Source organism: Drosophila willistoni, unplaced genomic scaffold, assembly GCF_018902025.1.
Source record: "Drosophila willistoni isolate 14030-0811.24 unplaced genomic scaffold, UCI_dwil_1.1 Seg179.1, whole genome shotgun sequence".
Lineage (NCBI taxonomy): Eukaryota > Metazoa > Arthropoda > Insecta > Diptera > Drosophilidae > Drosophila > Drosophila willistoni.
The window spans coordinates 1-18624 of NW_025814141.1; the positions used below are offsets into that span (position 1 = coordinate 1).

Here is an 18624-nt window from a genome sequence, read left to right on the forward strand (position 1 = left end):
TTTGATCTGCCCAGTTGCAGATGGTACAAAACTCCAATGCTCAATAGCATGTGGAGTGGAGTGAGGAAAATTAAGTCTTCTCCTCTTCGAATTCCAGAAAGAAGTCATTTTTATATTTCGTTTTCATGAGTTAGAAGCTCTTCATGAGCCATGTAACAGAAGCTTTTAGAACATGTTAATGTAAATACAGTGGTAGAAATTCCGATAATCTTAAACAAATAATATAAGAAATTTTAATATATAAAATCTAAGTTAACAATGACGTCTCCTCCAACATACTCCCCATTGAAGGATGAAGTATGACTCCTTCAATTTACATCAACGTCATCTCTTAAAGGCAATGGAGCAAGTTTGCAGATTGGGCGACGAATAATTCCTTTCTTGGTGCGAACATCGGCTACTCTGACCCTTCCATCTGCACCAAGTATGGCTTCGACCACACGACCAGTAATCCAGCATTGCGGTGGAGATTGTCTTCATGGATGAGAACTAATTGATCCTTTGCGATGTTGTTTTCGGGATGCAACCACTTAGAGCGTTCTTGTAATTGATGTACATAGTCGCGCTTCCAGAGTTCCCAGAAGCGTTGCTTGAGATAGGTCACCTTTGCCAACGAGATAGATAAGAAGTTTTGAGTCATTTACTTACCGGTTCAGGGATCGCTTGCAGTGAACATCCGATCAATAAGTGTGCTGGCGTCAGAGCCTCCCCGTCATTGGGATCATCGCTGTGAATGGATATTGGACGGGAATTCAATATCGCCTCCACTTCAATTGCAATCGATTGAAGCTCTTCATACGTCAAATGAGAAGAGGTCAAATTTTTGATGAGCAGAGTCTTCATTGACTTTACTGCGGCTTCCCATAAGCCTCCAAAATGGGGAGCACGCGGTGGAATGAAATTGAATTCAAAGCCGGCATTTCGGCTAAATTCCTCCAGATTTTTTGCATTGAGTTCTGAACAGAATTGCCGTTTGAAGCCTTCAAGTTGCGAACATGCTCCGACAAAGTTGGTGGCATTGTCACAATAAATCCTTTTGGGTATGCCACGTCGTCCGATGAATCGCTTCAAACAGAGAATAAAATTATTAGCAGATAGGTCAGAGATTAGTTCTGTATGAATAGCTTTTGAAGAAAAGCAAACAAATATGGCCAAATATGTTTTGTAAGGAACTTTGCTTCGAATGCGGTACGACGTAAGAAATGGTCCACATAGATCTACTCCGCATATCAGAAACGGGCGTTCGGCCAGGAGACGGTCAGCTGGGAGGTTACCCATGATTTGTCGCATTAATACAGGTTTGTAATGATAGCAATGTGTACAACTTCTAACAACCTTTCGGACCAGTTCGCGAGCATTTACAATCCATACTGTTAGGCGCAGAATCGCTATCAAACCTTAGCTCCCGCGTGAAGGTTTCGCAAGTGAAGATCTTCAATATATTTATAAGTGAAATTATGAGTCTTTGGAAGCAATAACGGCATTTTAGCGTCCAATGGTATGTCAGCCATTGCAAGACGGCCTCCAACACGGATAAGTCAAATATTTTGAGAACCTATCTGTTCATTTGAGATGAATGGATTTAACTTTTGAAGCTCCGGCTTCAGACTTCGTCCTGCTTGTAAGTCCTTTAGTTCTTTCGCAACACATCACACTGAATGGAAGAGATTATATGATTAAAAGCAAATTTAATTCTTCTACTAAATGCTTCTTGTAGCTTTTATCGTATTATTGCGGTTAATAGGAACTCGGTTGAAAACTCGTAAACGTATGCTAAGACTCTCACAATCATACGAACGATGATAGTCTACTAATGATCTGCTCAACTATGCTCTTTTCTTTAATACTAGTGCTACATTTCAATACAAGGGTGTTTCGCAATTCTAATTCTTTGGGCTCGAAATCTGTCTTCCTTTCAGATTTCGGCAATGTAATGCATCAAGTGTTAAGAACTTTGGTCCATGAAACCAAATTGTCTGCATCAAATCGCGCGCTGCACAGCCACGTGAAACAATGTCGGCTGGATTATCCTTTCCAGGCACGTGACTCCAAATGATATCCTGCGATTGAGTTTGTATGGTTGATACGCGATGGCAATAAAGCATTTTAGAGTTGATGGGTGCATTTAATCGCATGGAGAACGACAGTTGAATCTGTCCAAAAAAAGGTTTTGCTGACAAGACAGTTTAATTTGTGTTTGATTTTAGTCCATGTTTGCAGAGTAAAACGGAAGCACAAAGCCTCTAAACGAGGTATGCTTTGCGATTGAGTGGGGCAACTCTCGATCTCGAAATGATCAATGAAGTTACATATTTTCCGTTGTCCAAAATCCTTGCGTATATGCAAAATCCATACGCTCGATTTGAGGCATCCGAAAATCCATGGATTTCACACTTATTTTTGGTGATGTGTTAACAAATCGATTTTACTCGAACCATGTCAAGATTAGATAAATCAGCTTCAAGTTGTTGCCATCTAGTCCGTAAGATCTCTGGCAACGGGTCGTCCAGTCCAAGCGCTCGATCCACAAGTCTTGGATCAAGATTTTGTAGCGTACTACGACTGGAGCTAATAATCCTAGCAGATCATAGAGCCTGGCCATGATCGATACTATTTTTCGTTTTGTTGGTATTGAGTTAATGGAAGATCAAATCGAAATAATATAAGATCTTCAGTTGGCAGCCACGATATGCCAGAGCCTTGGTGACATCACTATTGTCAATATTGAGATTATATTCATAATCTGTTGGTGCCCCCACTAAAATTCCACTTTGTCAATTCTAAGCCCGCCTTTGAGAGCAATTTGGTAACTTCATTCGTCTTAGCATTGAGTTCTTCGATTGAGTCAGCTCCATAAAGTAGATCGTCGACGTACATATCCTCATCTAATACAGCAGCTCCAATCGGAAACAACTCCTTATACGTCTCTGATAAAACTTTAAGGACCTGATTGCGAGAAATGGAGCGCACGACATTCCATAGGTAACAGTATTCAATTGAAATAATTGAATAGGTTCTTGCGGTGACTTTCTCCACAAGATTTGTTGGAAACTTCTATCCTCAGGTGCGACGAGAAATTGTCTGTACATTTTTGTTATGTCAGCTGTAATAGCATGGCGATACAAACGAAACGAGAGTAATGTTAGGATTAGATCTTGTTGAATAGTAGGACCAACCATGAGAATATCATTTAATGATATATTTGATGATGATTTAGACGAAGCGTCAAATACTACGCGAAGTTTAGTTGATGAGCTCTGCGGTCTAAGGACACAATGGTGAGGAATAATGTAATGATTTCCCGATTGCAAATTATCTAACGAAGCTACTCCATGTGATTCAACTTAAGATATTCATCTAAAAAATCGATGTACATTTCCTTTAATTGGTGTTGAGATGCAAGCCGTCTTTCGAGTTGAAGAAAACGTTTTTTGCACAGGACAACGAGTCTCCAAGTAGTTCAGGAGATTCCTTGAAAGGCACCGAACCTGTATGCGCCCTGAATCCAGGAATTGTGTGTGCACCTGAAAGTGAGTTTCACATGCTTGTTCTTCTGAGGTTAACGAAATATCTCTATTTGAATTCCATGTATTTCATCCATTTTCCAAAACCTTTCTAATAATATGTTAAGGTCTGCTGTTGCGTTAAATTACAAGTGTATTGTTGAGTTGATTGAGGTTCAGCAATCTTACCCCCGACGATCCATCCTAATGCAGTTTCCACTAGATGAGGAAGACCAATTCCTAAACTAATTTTACCAGTTTTAAGTAGATCAAAAAACTCCTTTACGCTAAGCAATAGATCTACTTTTCCGGGCTTATAAAAGAATGGGTCGGCTAACTCAATTTCTTTGGGAATGGCCCAATTTGACACATCTAGTCTCTTTTCAGGCTGAGGTAGAGAGATAGATTTAGTCACGATAAACTCCATATTCCATTCATCTGGAGATATCTTGACGAATTTTGGTAGATACGGAATGTTTCATATGTGTACGTAATTCACCGATTCCAGCAATCTCATAATGATCGTAACGAAACGGAAGCTGAAGCCTTTTGGCTAATTCTTCAGTTATAAAGGTAAGCTCAGAGCACGAATCAAGTAATGCTTTGCGAGCTGAAACTCACCAAGATTGTCTTGAATAAGAACTATTGCTGTTGGAAGTAATCCCCGCCGAGCGTGACGAGTCAACATTGATGTTGCAAATGTTTTACTTTCGTCATGTGTATTATGAATGATTTGTTGCGATTGATGATGAATAGAAGGTCCATCTAGTTGATAATTTCCCTGGACGTTTGAATCCTTATGCATGTTTGTGTGATGTAAACCTCCACAATGACGACATCTATTCAATGAAGGACACTTTGAGGCTGGATGACCTTATTGAGGCAATTTAAACAAAGTGACGCTGTTTTAATAATCTAAAATCGCTCAATAAAAGGTAGCGAATTAAAAACTGGACAGAATGCTAACCTATGCTCAGTTGACTGACATTGAATGCATCTACTTTGGCCTGCAACAAATACTTTTGAAGTACTATGAATTTTGTCTCTGACGGGTCTTTCCTCTTGTCGGTTTCGCAGATACCCTTCCAAATATTGACAGTGTCGACTGAGAATTTGATAACAGTCGGCCCAGTCTGGCAATTTATCATATTCTTGAACCCGATCGTATGCTTGTTTGGATTCAAGATCAATTTTTGACATAACAATGTGAATAAGTACTGCGTTTAACACATCAGCTTCAGACCCAAGAGACAACAATGATCCGCGTAAAGCTGAAACCGTATCCAAAATTGTACGTATCCGTATCGAATTGTACGTAGGGTAACAGCGTCTGCCTTTTTCATGCTAGCAATGTTAAATAAACTTGAAATATGTTCTACGAAAATAAGAACTTTCTTGTCATATCGCTCGTTGAGGCGCTCTAGGGCCTTGGGATAATTTTCGTCTGATACTTGAAATGGCGAGACTACGCTTAGAGCTTGGCCAGATAGACAACTTATTAGATAGTTAAATTTGTCAACATTGGACAATGAGTTGTCTTCATGTACCATATTTGTAAATGAAGTAATAAATTTTTTGAATTCCCCATATTTGCCGTCGAATTTAGGTAATTTGAGGGATGGAAGCCTTTTATGATGTCCCCATGATAAGTCGATGAATTAAAGAAACTAAGTTCTTCTGGTTTTTCCTTTTTACTTGCGCCAATGCGCCGTAATATGATTGCCTTTGTTTCGATAAAAAGATTTTCTATCTCTGCCCGATTCGGGTCTGCTGGATCTAGCTTTTCAATATTGGTTAGAACTTGTAATGCTTGTTTAAAGTACGACTCAATAATTTGAGACTGACAATCTAATATAATAGGGTCATTTTCAAGATCGATTCTAGCTCTTAAACTTTGAATATTAGATTGCAGTTGATTCCGTTGATGTCTTGTATGATGATGTCTTGCAAATGCCAATGATGAAGAAGTCCGATGACGACTATCCAAGATGATTATGTAACGATGAAGAAGTCGTATGATGAATGTGATGATGATGTACACTGAAAAGTCCAATGATGACTGTCCAAGATGATGTAACGATGAATGCAATATAATGAACGAATAAACGACTTTATATAGTTTTTAAGTTTTTAATGTTGGGACTTGCGAAGTGCAAGGTCCTGTCACGGTCGCCAATGTTTGATCTGCCCAGTTGCAGATGGTACAAAACTCCAATGCTCAATAGCATGTGGAGTGGAGTGAGGAAAATTAAGTCTTCTCCTCTTCGAATTCCAGAAAGAAGTCATTTTTATATTTCGTTTTCATGAGTTAGAAGCTCTTCATGAGCCATGTAACAGAAGCTTTTAGAACACGTTAATGTAAATACAGTGGTAGAAATTCCGATAATCTTAAACAAATAATATAAGAAATTTTAATATATACAAATCTAAGTTAACAATGACGTCTCCTCCAACAGTGCCTGTTGTGGAATTTGGACACATTGGTAGAGGTACAGCAAATCGCTTGTTGTTGTTGTTAGGTTTGCTTGTAGTAATTTTTCTTTTTTGTTTGCTAGGCAAATCAGAATTAATTATGTCCTCTTTAGGCTCCGGAGTAGTTACATCGCCTCTTATAGCCTTGATAGGCCTTTTTGGTGTGATATTCCGGTTCTCGTTTCGATTGATAGGCAGCAGCTCATCATTTTCCTCACCAATCTCCATAGGTGGCAGATTAGTTTTATGGTTGCTTTCCATTACAGTCAAATCATGTGTTGGGCCATAGGCAGCAGGAGAAAGATCAGCATTTAGCATTTTAAAATTAGACGAACACGAACTAGACTCTTCATCAGTATATTGCGTAATGAGGGAGCTAGAGCAAATCGGTTTAAAAAAGTTTGGAAGTAACGGCTTGCATTCCATTTTATTCGCAGAGCATTGTCCAAAATTGGGAGAGATTTCCACAGATTTAATCGTTCCAATTGGTAAAGGGGAGCAAGCATTTTGTTTGCGTGCGTGTGTGGCACTAGTCATTATAGGCGGTTTGCAGCTATGTGCTGGGGGAGCACTTGTCAAGGCATTGGAAGTTGTACCGCCTTCTATTGTGTGTGTGTATATATGTGTTATGCATAAAAGGGCTGAGAGAGAACTTAGGTGTATGTATATACACTAATACATACACAAGTGAAAAAATTTTTTCGCTTGCCAGCCTCTTACATAAATGTAGACATGGATAAAATTTTACGATTAAAACATTAACATATATAACATTTACATACATACATATAATAAAACACATATTTAAAAAAAATTTTAATTAAAATTGTTCAATTGTTTGGTTTTATGGGGTTTTGATGCGATCTTTATATGATTTTATGTTTGAGCACTCAGTTCATTTTAGGTTATAACAACACAAAAATTTTAAATTGTCATTTATTTAAATTATTAAAATTAGCTAGGAAATTGGCAATTTTACGTAGCACACTAGTTGTCGCGGGACGGGAATTGATCACCGAATAATTAGCAGCGGGGTGACAGTCACCGTCTAGCTATAGCTGTTAGTATCTAGTATTTTATATTTAAGTTTTTTGGCGCTTAATGAATATGGTCATAATGTGAAATATGAAATCCAAGTTTAGCTTCCGCATGTTCTTTCTCTCTTGTTGTGTAAGCCGAGAAGGACACACTGCGGTAAGAATAGGTCCTAAATGTACTTGCACATATACTCTTAATATTAATCTTTACAGAATAAAACATCCAATGAATTATATTTGAACGAGATGCGTTTGAATTTAAACAGCGGTTGTTAAAGGCAACGGTCGGCAGAGAGAGAGAGCGACATCTTTTATTCGCAGTCCTATTAGATGGTCTTTACAACGTCGCAACTGGCGACGAAACCAAGAATAACCACAGTGGGTTATATGTGCAGTCCTATTGGATGGACTATTGAGCGTCGCAACCTGCGACGAAACTAAGAATAACCACAGTGGGTTATATGTGCAGTCCTATTGGAAGGACTATTGAGCGTTGCAACCGGCGACGAAACTAAGAATAACCACAGTGGGTTATATGTGCAGTCCTATTGGATGGACTATTGAGCGTCGCAACCGGCGACGAAACTAAGAATAACCACAGTGGGTTATATGTGCAGTCCTATTGGATGGACTATTGAGCGTCGCAACCGGCGACGAAACTAAGAATAACCACAGTGGGTTATATGTGCAGTCCTATTGGATGGACTATTGAGCGTCGCAACTGGCGACGGAATTAAGAATCATTACAGTGAGTGATAAAGCTACAGTCCTAGCGAAGGAACGAGTCAACGTCGAACGCGGTGACATAAATACATTGCTGAAGTCACCAGTGGTATCACCAAAGTGGGTGATACTCGTGTCAGAAAAGGCACCACCATGACAACCAGACATTCCCCAATCCGGAGGAGTCCCCGGCTGAATGCACTCGAGGCGCTACAAGAACCAGATGCCGCAATCGACTTGCCCGTAGACACCGGAGAGAATGCAACTGATGAGGCGCCTACCGCAAATATGAATATTGAGTCCAGCATAGTGGCTGGAATACCCGAAGCTGTCGGCGCTGACGAGCAGGAGACCGTGTGCAGCGCACAACCTAGCGGATTCCAAGAAGCAAGACTGCGTGCGAGAATTGCCGAGTTGGAAAGGCAATTGCAAATGGTAACAAGGCCGGCGACACGTGCGGAGGATCCGCCATCTTTAATTACAGATACAATGCCAGCAACGCATAGGTTAGAATCAGATCGTCCGATTAATGGACTACAGCCACCACTAATAAACACTCGCCCTGAGCTGCCATCGACAATTGGAACAATGCCCCTGATCTCACCAAACACGGTTGGTGGATGGATGACTAGAAAAATCCCGGAACTGCCAGAGTTTTCGGGACTACCAGAAGATTGGCCAATATTCTACTGCGCGTTTACTGAAACAAATAGTGTATATGGATGCACGGACTTGGAGAATAATCAGCGTCTGGTTAAAGCTCTTAAGGGCGATGCCCGTGAAACTGTTAAATCTCTGCTTATCCATCCCAGAAATGTGAACGCAGTCATAAATCAACTAAGATTCCGTTATGGGCGTCCGGAGCAGCTCGTACGCAGTCAGCTTCAAAGCGTGCGTGATGTTCAACCGATACAAGAGCACAATTTAGCAAAGATTATTCCATTCGCTACGCGCGTGAGTAACCTGGCTGCGTTTTTACAATCTATCAACGAGAGCCAGCACCTGGCTAATCCAACCCTGTTAGATGAACTAACCTCGAAATTGCCGCTGGACAAGAGAGTGGACTGGGCTAGACGCGCCGCATCTATAAAGCCCTACCCGACTGTCATCGACTTTAGCGTCTGGTTAGAAGAACTAGCTAGCGTAATATGCACTATCGTGGACTCCGACCACAGGGAAGGCAAACGACGAATACTGTACACGAAGTTTGAAGAAGAGACGCGCGTCGAGCAACATGGCCAACCCTGTCCAAACTGTTACGGGTCACACGATATAACCGAATGTGCGGAGTTTCGTCTTGCTTCACCGACTGCGAGATGGAGACTTGTCAAGAAGTACCGTCTATGTTTCTTGTGCTTGAGTCCCGGGCACGTAGTTCGAAAGTGTACCACCAAGTACAGATGCCATATAGGTGAAAGCGGGCGAGCCCACCATAACCTCCTACATGATTTCGAGTCTAATTACAGGAAGGCTTCAATGTCAAAGGCTGGACATGGACACTAAGACAACGCAACTATTCTTTCGGATCCTGCCAGTGACGCTTTATTGGCCGAACCGTCGAGTAGAGACGTACGCACTGCTTGACGAAGCATCATCGGTAACCATGATCGATGAAGTGCTACTCAAGGATTTGGGCCTTAATGGAGAACGCAGTCAACTTGCAGTCAAATGGTTCAAAAATATGACAACCCAAGAGCCAACAAAGAGAATAAACTTACACATTAGTGGACATGATAAAAACAAGAAGTACGAATTTAAGAATGCATGCAGTGGATGGGTTAGATCTGCGAATGCAGACCTTGAATCAGGACTACCTCCAAGTAATCAATCCGCAATCACGTTTCCCTGTTGAGGCATATACTAACGCCGTGCCTAGGATCCTAATAGGCCTGGATCACAAGTACCTTGTCGTGCCATCCAGCACCTGGGAAACCTCCAATAGGGGACCGTACGTGGCCGTTACTAGGTTAGGATGGGATGTCTCTGGGGCGTTCCACAAGCATCAACATACATCTGCGCCAAAGCCATGTCTATTTGCAGCAACGGACACCGATGAAGTTCATAAGATGGTCAGCGAATACTTTGAACTGGAGAACCTAGGGGTGAAGCCAACTCCACCAGCCCCTTCAGATGACGACATACGGGCACAAAGTATTTTGAACGAGACGACGGTAGAATTACTCGGGCGGTACCAGACGGGATTAATCTGGAAACGTGACAACGTAAATCTACCTTCCAGTTATAAAATGGCGTTAAATAGGTTGAAAACTGTTGAAAGAAAAATGGAAAGAGATAAACAGTTTGCCCAAGAGTATAAAGGAATGATAAATGATTACATAAGTAAAGGATACGCTCGACGTGTAGAGCGAGAAGAAGACACTGCAGTCGGCAGCGGCAAAATATGGTATCTGCCGCATTTCGCAGTGACGAACCCGAATAAGCCAGGGAAAATTCGGCTAGTCTTTGACGCGGCTGCCAAAGTGGGCAACGTGTCACTGAATTCAGAGCTATTAAAGGGACCACAGCACTATAGGCCGCTTCTTTCTGTTCTATTCCATTTCAGAGAAGGAGCTGTTGCGGTCACCGGAGACATCAAAGAAATGTTCCACCAGATCTATGTACAGCCCCAGGACCGACGTTCTCAACGGTTCCTGTGGCGGGATGGAGATAGACAACGAGAAGCTGATGTGTACGAGATGCAGGTGATGACCTTTGGAGCTGCCTGTTCTCCAAGTGCCGCACATCATGTCATGACGCTAAATGCGATGCGTCACCAACAAGTAGACCCACGAGCGGTCAAAGCTATTACAGACTATCATTATGTGGACGATTATGTGGACAGTTTCGCCACTGAGGACGAAGCTATATCAGTCTCTGCCAGGGTCAGAGACATACACAAGACTGGAGGATTTGAGCTACGCCGATTTCAATCCAACTCACCTAGCAGCGCCTTCCAGAAATGGCGCCATCAGCTAGAAGGAGTGGGTCTGTTCCGATGCCCGCGTCACTACTTTGGATCAGAAATGGTGAAGTCAATACAATTACATGTCTTCACTGACGCCAGTGAGTCGGCGTACGCGGCTGTGGCCTACTGGAGGGCCACCTACCAAAATGGGGATGTACAAGTGAGTTTCGTTTGTGGTAAAACGAAATGCGCTCCGATGAGAACCATGTCAGTTCCACGACTGGAGCTGCAGGCAGCGGTGCTCGGTACACGCTTGATGAACGCTGTGAAGAGTGGACACTGCATGGAGACGGAAGATGCCATTTTATGGACAGATGCCAAAACGGTGCTGCGTTGGATATGCAGCACTCTTAGACGTTATAAGCAGTTCGTCGGTAACAGAGTCACAGAAATCTTAGAATCCACAGGTGCTTCCCAGTGGAGATGGGTCCCTACCGCGGACAACGCGGCGGATGAAGCGACGGGGCCACAAGGGCAAGTTGACTTTAGCCAGAAATCGCGATGGATGTGCGGGCCTAAATTCCTACAGCAGCCGCAAGATTTGTGGCCCCAATCAACTACCGATCTGACAGACATCGAGGTTGCAGCCGACGTCGAAGAGTCACCGTGTGAGTTTGCCTTGGTTGTTGCTAACGACGAATTTATACAATTTCAGAGATTCTCGGAGTACAACCGACTGTTGAGGACTATGACTTGGGTTCTCCGATTCGTGTGTCGGTGCCGTCGTCAGCAGCACAAACATTGAAAATATGGATTGACTGCAGCCGAATGTGCGGAAGCCGAACTCGTCTTGGTTCGTGTTGCTCAAAGGGAAGCGTTCCCAGACGAGTTGCATCGCCTATATGCAAACAGACCAGTCCAGCCGACGAGTGAGCTGAAGGGACTGCTACCCTACCTTGACGACTTAGCGATTGTACGCGCATCTGGGAGAATCGATGCGGCCCTGTGTTTACCGTATGGGGCGAGAAGGCCCATCATTCTCACGCATAGGCACCCACTGACGGATTTGATCGTTCGTCACTACCATGTAAGGATGAAACATCAGAATGTAAACGCAACTATCACCGAGATCCGCATGAAGTTCTGGATAACGAAAGTGCGCCGGGTACTGCAGCGGGTTATCCGGAATTGTGGTGTGGGCAAACTCCAGCGTGCAACCCCAACCCCACCTTTAATGGGTCCGTTGCCTAAAGATCGCCTAAAACCGGGTGGATGGCCATTTGAGTACACTGGTTTAGACTATTTCGGACCACTACTTGTGACGGTGGGTCGACGCCAAGAGAAGAGGTGGGTGGCTCTATTCACCTGTCTAAGAACTAGAGCAATTCACCTTGAGCTAGTCCACGATTTGTCAACAGACTCCTGCATACTTGCGATGAGGAATTTTATGTGCCGCCGAGGACCAGTAACAAAGCTGTGTAGTGACAATGGGAAGAATTTCATCGGCGCAGACAGGGAAGCCAAACGGTTTACCGACGTTTTTGAAGCAGACAAGAATCAGGGCGAGCTTGCTACCCGTTGTGTGGAGTGGATTTTTAACTGCCCTCTCAACCCCGCGGAGGGAGGAGTCTGGGAGAGGATGGTCTACGGGTATTGGCTCATACAGTAAAGGATGTGGCCTCGAAGGAACACGTATTGCAAAGCTTGCTCATTGAGGCCGAGAACATTGTGAACTCAAGGCCGCTAACCCATATGCCAATTTCAGTCGATCAAGAGGCACCTTTGATGCCCAACGACCTACCTTCACCCGCGGAGAGTGAAGAGTTTCCTAAACCGTGTGAAACCAGGAAGCAATGGCGCATGGCACCACTACTGAGGGACCGGTTCTGGAAGCGGTGGGTTCATGAATACCTACCGACCCTTGTGCGTCGCGAGAAATGGTGCGCGCGAGTTATGCCATTAGCAACACTTCCCATAACAGCCGACCCAAGAGGTCTACACTCCACATTAATGTAAACATAAACAATACCATTCCATTAAACATAAAATGTCACAAGATAAGTGACAGTTTCCCTAAACATAGAGTGTCACAAGAAAAGTGACGAGAAGAAAACATTATAAACACTTAGATGTAAGCCAAACCAGAATATGATTTGATTCAATAAAGCAGTCTTGATTTAACACTCAACCAGAACAGACTCAATCTTAATTCGCGCACCCAGCCAATCAGAAAGGATGATGTCGTCTACATCTGTGACCCTGCAACACCACGACGAGAATGGAGCAAGGGTATAGTCGAGGAGGTATACACCGGAGCAGATGGGATACCTCGGCGAGCAGCTGTAAGAGTCGCCGATGGAAATAGGGTTCACAGGGTAATACGTCCCGTCTCCAGACTAGCGGTCCTAGATGTGATGCAGTCGCTTCACGGGGCGGGGATGTCGCGGGACGGGAATTGATCACCGAATGATTAGCAGCGGGGTGACAGTCACCGTCTAGCTATAGCTGTTAGTATCTAGTATTTTATATTTAAGTTTTTTGGCGCTTAATGAATATGGCCATACTGTGAAATATGAAATCGAAGTTTAGCTTCCGCATGTTCTTTCTCTCTTGTTGTGTAAGCCGAGAAGGACACACTGCGGTAAGAATAGGTCCTAAATGTACTTGCACATATACTCTTAATATTAATCTTTACAGAATAAAACATCCAATGAATTACATTTGAACGAGATGCGTTTGAATTTAAGCAGCGGTTGTTAAAGGCAACGGTCGGCAGAGAGAGAGAGCGACACTAGTGAAGAGCCTCGAAACACTATTTTTAAGATTTATTTTGGCAATTAATTCCCACTTTACTATATTTTTTAACAATTTATAGCGGAGCTTTTTTCTTTGTGTTTTTTCTTTGTGTTTTTTCTTTGTGTTGAGGCGAATACTCAAACTAGCACCAATGGCCGACTGGCCATTGGCTCCTTTATTGTTCTCATTCTAAGACCTTTGAGTCTATAACAAGGGTCATTAAATACAGCAATTTACAATAAGTGCTGAAGGCAAAATAAAGTGAAAAATGAATTAAGACTAGTCCAAAGTGGTCTAGAATATATATAATATCATGTAATTTGGAAATTTCGCAGCCTCACAGATTTATATTTGCGGCTAAGTTCATTAACATAACTTGAATCCAGAATAATTATCTTCTATTAATTTGTGTCATCAGGCGTTTTTTTTAAGATAAGGCGTTTGATCCGCCTGGCCTCAGTCTTTCGATTGAGGTCGCTTTATTTTCTATCCTTTCTTCTTCTAGAGACATACAACAGAAATTTAAAAATAGGCAGGGGAGGGACAATATAAAATAACTTATAAATTAACTTAATTACTAACAATGAATGTATAATAATAAAATAGACAATGACATGTAGAATAGAGTTTTTTTTAGAGATAAGTAAGTAGTTTAAAGTATTTAGCATAAGTAAGTATTAGTTTTTAGCAATAAGAATTTTAAATTTAATTTTCCGCGCTAAGGGTCTTAATAGGGGGAATTAGGCGAGTGCAGAGGGCACTAATAGAGGTAAGTAGAGAAGTGCATAGGGCGCTAGAGCGAGAAATGTAGGGAAACTGGCATTTTTTTGTGGTATTTTTAGGGCAACACTGGAGTGAGTGCTCATTATTGCGTGTGCGCTCACTGTTGCTGCTCAATACTTATTCGATAAGAAATCGATACAGCAACAGGTGGCGGCACATGTGGCTAAAAAGAGAAGGCGATATATTTCCAAAATGTAAACAAACAATTAGAAAAATGTGACGAAAGTATAAAAATTGACAATAAGATTAACAAATATTGGAAATTATGAATTAATTATTATTATTTTTACAGAACATGGCTGCTGAATCATCACTGGAGACCTCCAGCGACGACAGAGTAAAGCTGTTAGGACGGGAACAGCTGCTTGCAGGTAAGTATTTTTTAGGTTGATGTTTTTGCTTATTTTTATTTTCAGGTCGAGGTAAGTAGACTCCATGGGATGAAGGTGGCCGCATTGAGTTTTTAGGTGAGTATTGTTGGCTTTTAGTTTTTCCAATATTTGTAGTTAAATTTAATTTTGTTTTTCTCCGTTTTCAGGTGCGTCTGGTATAGAAGAATGTGTTGCGGCTGGCGGCATTTTTATGGCAGGTGAGTAATTGGTTGGTTTAGTAGTACCTATTTTTTAACATTTTTATATTTTTTTCAGGTACAGGTGCAGCTTTATGACGTTTAGGACCAGGTGACGGGCCAAGTGATGCAGCACAAGAAGCAGGAGGAGCTCCAGTTGGATCCGCAAGCGGCTGCGGCTGGATTTTAGATATGTATTTAGTTAAATTAGCTGGATTCTTTGTTGATTTTTTGTTTTTTTTTCAGGTGCAGCCTTAGGTAGAGGGCCAGAAGGAACAGCTGGTGTTGCTGCAGGTGACTGAAGAGAATTTGCAGGTAAGTTTACGTGATTATTGAGAGATTTTTCTGACGATTTGTGTTTTTTTCCAAGTGCAGGCGCTAGTGAAGGACGAGATGGACCAGATGATTGGCCAGATGCTGGACGAGGATTTGCAGACGATGCTGCTGCAGTCTGACGTAGATTTTCAGGTGAGTTTTTGTGTTTTTTAGTTGGTTTTGTTTGCTGATTTAGATAATAATTTTAATATATTTTCAGATACAGGAGTAGACGGACTAGCTTGACGAGATTCTGGACGACGCAGATGAGACGATGCATACGACGCTGGACAAGGAGCTGCTGTTTGCTGTTGTGTATTTTCAGGTGAGTATTTGTACTTTTTAGTTGGTTTTGTTTTTAGATTTGTTTTATTTTCAGGTATTGGTGTATCAGGCGAGCGGAAATGTGGACAGGACGATTGACGAGATGGTGCAGACGCTGAGAACGAGGCAGAGAGTGCAGGAGGCGCTTCTACTGGAGGCACAGCTGTCGAGTACTGGCCCTCTGGCCAGGCCAGGAAGGCAGCTGAATAGTGGACAGGATTCTGGCTTTGCAGGGGCCACCTGAAATCATATTATATGGTGTTAGAGTAATTGTTAGTTAGGACCATCATGGGTGGAGTATCAGTTTTCCTTTTTTTTAGAGCATCAGTGCTATTCGTGCTGTTATCAATTAATTTGAGCAACTCAGATTCCAGACTAGCCATGTTTAGAGCGAGTAGTTCAATTTCCGTGTATTGAATTTGTTCGTTTGGCCCAAGGGTGCCTCCCTTTCAATGACAAGTAGTTGGTCCCTGATTTTTGCCTCAATGTGCGCTCTGGATCTTCTGCCTGTCTTATAATCTTTAAACAGCAAGTTGATGATGTGTCCAGGCAGGCGTTCCGGGGTTTTTTTCTAGCTATAGACGCTTCCTTAGCTCTGAGAACATCTTGCTTTTCAGTGATCCTGTTGTAGGTCTGGTGACAGTTGTCAGCAATAAGAGTTGGCGCCTTGGAGAAGAACTCCATAAGCTTGGATTCAATGCGAAGTTTTATGTTAATTACTGTTACGCTTGGGTTGAGCTGAGGTGGCATCACTGGTGGCGTTTGGGCTTTTTTTATCGTTCGTGAGGCGACAAGTTTATCTATTTGCTTTCAGTACCTAGGCCATGGCAAACGTTTAGGGATAAATGGCTTTAGATAAAGTTTTTCAATTTCTTTGTTCTCATGGTCAGACATGGAGTTAAAGAATCTTAGGCAAGCGTCATTGTATATAGTTTCTAGAGGTTTGGCGTTATGTTTTTCTTGAATTTCAGAGTTTGGGCAATAGATGTTCGCATTTGTTAGCTTTCTGAGCAGTTTATTGTGAGTTCCGGTGAGCTTTTTGAATAGGGTGTTAGATATTAGGCTACCCCATATGGAATAGCGTATGTCCAAATAGGGACTAAGATTTGCTTGTAGATAGTGACCTTGCTGCGGGTGCTAAGATGGCTTTTAGCTCCCACGAGCCATTTGTAGCGAGTATAGGTGGACTTGGCTTGAGCACAAAGTTTGGCAATATGGGTTTTAAACAGGAGTTTGCTATCAACAAGGACTCCCAAGTATCGGCACGAGGACGTATTTTTAATAGGTTTGTTATTAAACTTAACAGTGGCAGCCTTAACAGCAGGTGAGGTAGATCGTCTGGAGAAGAGAACATGAACTGTTTTACTCACGTTGACTGTGAAACACCATTTGTTGGACCAGGTAGAGAACTTGTGTAGGTAATTTTCCGTTTTATTCATGGCTACAAGGGCGTTTTTATCGGTCGAGATGAAAATAGTATCGTCAGCATTTGTAGAGAGCAGAGTGTCACCGTGTTTATAGGTCGGGTAATATTCGATCAGGGTTTCATGCTCAATTATGAACTTTGGAATTGGCATGTCTGACGAGTATATGTTGTATAGCAGGGGATTCCTGCTAAAATTTTCCCATCACGGACATAATACCATGGTTACCGCGAACGGAGAACGTGCGATCCTTGAGGTAACTGTCCAGAACTTTGTATAGGTTAATAGGTAGTAGCTTTATCAACTTGTTACGCAGACCGCAGTGCCAACTTTGTCAAACGCTTGTGTAATATCGATGAATATAGCCGATCCATTCAGTTTGTTTTCAATCTAGTTGATGCTCGGCCCCATGAAATTTGCGGAATCCAAATTGGTGGTTAGGTATGGATTGTGAAAGACGGTTACATTTAAGGAGCCTCTTGGCAAGCAAGGATTCAAGTATTTTTGAGAAAGCAAGAAGCAAGCTTATGAGGCGATACGAGCTAGCTTCAGAAATTGGTTTTTTTACCATGACAACTATGTCTTTTTTCCACACTAGGGGGAAGTGGCCAACTTTGATTAGGGCATTGTTGATCCTATCATATCCTGGTGCTTTTTGTTGATTAAGCTATCAATCTCTTTTTTTAGTTCAGAGAGAGTGATGGGCTTGACAAAAGGTGAGTTGCTGGAGTCAAAGTTGGAGGAGCTACCGATGGAGTGGTGGGTTTTACATGCATACTCCATGAGAATTTTTTGGGCAAGGATGGCATTTGTTTCCTCGTTGATTTTGGTCCTGTCAAGGGGGGAGCTATTTGTCAAGTTGGGAGAGAAACGCTTCTCTAACTGGTCAGTAAACAGCTCCATTTTTTGTTCAGGTGATCTTGTCCATGCATGCTTCTTGTCTACTCCGCTAGGGATCCTAAGAGGCCAGTTAGGAAGGGGCTGCCGTTTTAGTTTGTAGGTTAATTGCCACAGCTTGTGGGTCTGTACCGATCAGAGAAGTCTATTTTACATAGTTTTTTATTTAAGTGTTTGTTTTTTGATAGGTTTATTTCTTTGTTTAGTAACTTAGTTGTATATTTTAATGTTTTTTTATGTTCAAACTTTCGTGAGAGGCAATATATCAATTTTATTTTATTTTTTTGTTTTAATAATTTGTGCATTTTATACCATACACCCATAGGGTGAAATGGTATATTAAAGTCGCCAAAATGTATGTAACAGGCAGAAGGAAGCATCTCCGACCCACAAAGTATATATATTCTTGATCAGGATCAACAACTTAAAATGGTATATTAAAGTCGCCAAAATGTATGTAACAGAAGTAAGGAAGCATCTCCGACCCCACAAAGTATATGTATTCTTGATCAGGATCAACAACCGAGTCGATCTAGCCATGTCCGTCTTTTTGCCACGCCCCTTTCCGCCTCCGCAATTTAAAAAAAACGTTTATCTCAAAAACTATACCAGCTAGACACACCATATTTGGTATGTAGTATATTCGCTTAATAAATGCACACATTTTGTATGTATACAAATTTTGCCACGCCCTTTTCCGCCCCCGTAATTTGAAAAACTTGATTATCTCCCGTATTTTTTTACCTTATGCAATCAAAAAAAGGTCGAGTTATGCATATAAACGTTTTTCCATAAGGCCGGAGTTGGCCGTTGGCTGGTGGGGGCGCTAGGGAGCTCGTATGATTGAGTGAGCGAGATACTAAGATATGCTTGTAAG

General features: G+C 42.1%; 2 protein-coding genes across 2 annotated transcripts; one reads left to right on the forward strand and one right to left on the reverse strand.

The window, feature by feature from the left end:
* Positions 1–407: 407 nt before the first annotated feature.
* Positions 408–6236, reverse strand: LOC124461019 (the record flags this gene model as incomplete). The annotated part of the gene is made up of 3 exons (XM_047012608.1): positions 6105–6236; positions 649–1065; positions 408–604 (listed from the first exon to the last, which is right to left on the reverse strand). Coding segments are annotated over exons 1-3 (746 nt in total), but the record flags the coding sequence as incomplete, so codon positions are not given.
* Positions 6237–7888: 1652 nt separating this feature from the next.
* On the forward strand, positions 7889–12460 carry LOC124461017. The gene is made up of 5 exons (XM_047012607.1): positions 7889–9146; positions 9202–9387; positions 9506–11306; positions 11553–11987; positions 12406–12460. The coding sequence occupies exons 1-5, from the start codon at positions 7889–7891 to the stop codon at positions 12458–12460; spliced, it is 3735 nt and encodes a 1244-aa protein (XP_046868563.1).
* The last annotated feature ends 6164 nt before the right edge of the window (positions 12461–18624 follow it).

What these genes read in the sequence shown, in the direction of transcription:
- LOC124461017 (XM_047012607.1), top strand. Translation starts at nt 7,889, where the DNA reads ATGACAACCAGACATTCCCCAATCCGGAGGAGTCCCCGGCTGAATGCA. An exon ending in CAAGTACAGATGCCATATAG is followed by an intron (nt 9,147 to 9,201) that starts GTGAAAGCGGGC and finishes GTCTAATTACAG; the next exon opens with GAAGGCTTCAATGTCAAAGG. An exon ending in GGGCCTTAATGGAGAACGCA is followed by an intron (nt 9,388 to 9,505) that starts GTCAACTTGCAG and finishes GAATGCATGCAG; the next exon opens with TGGATGGGTTAGATCTGCGA.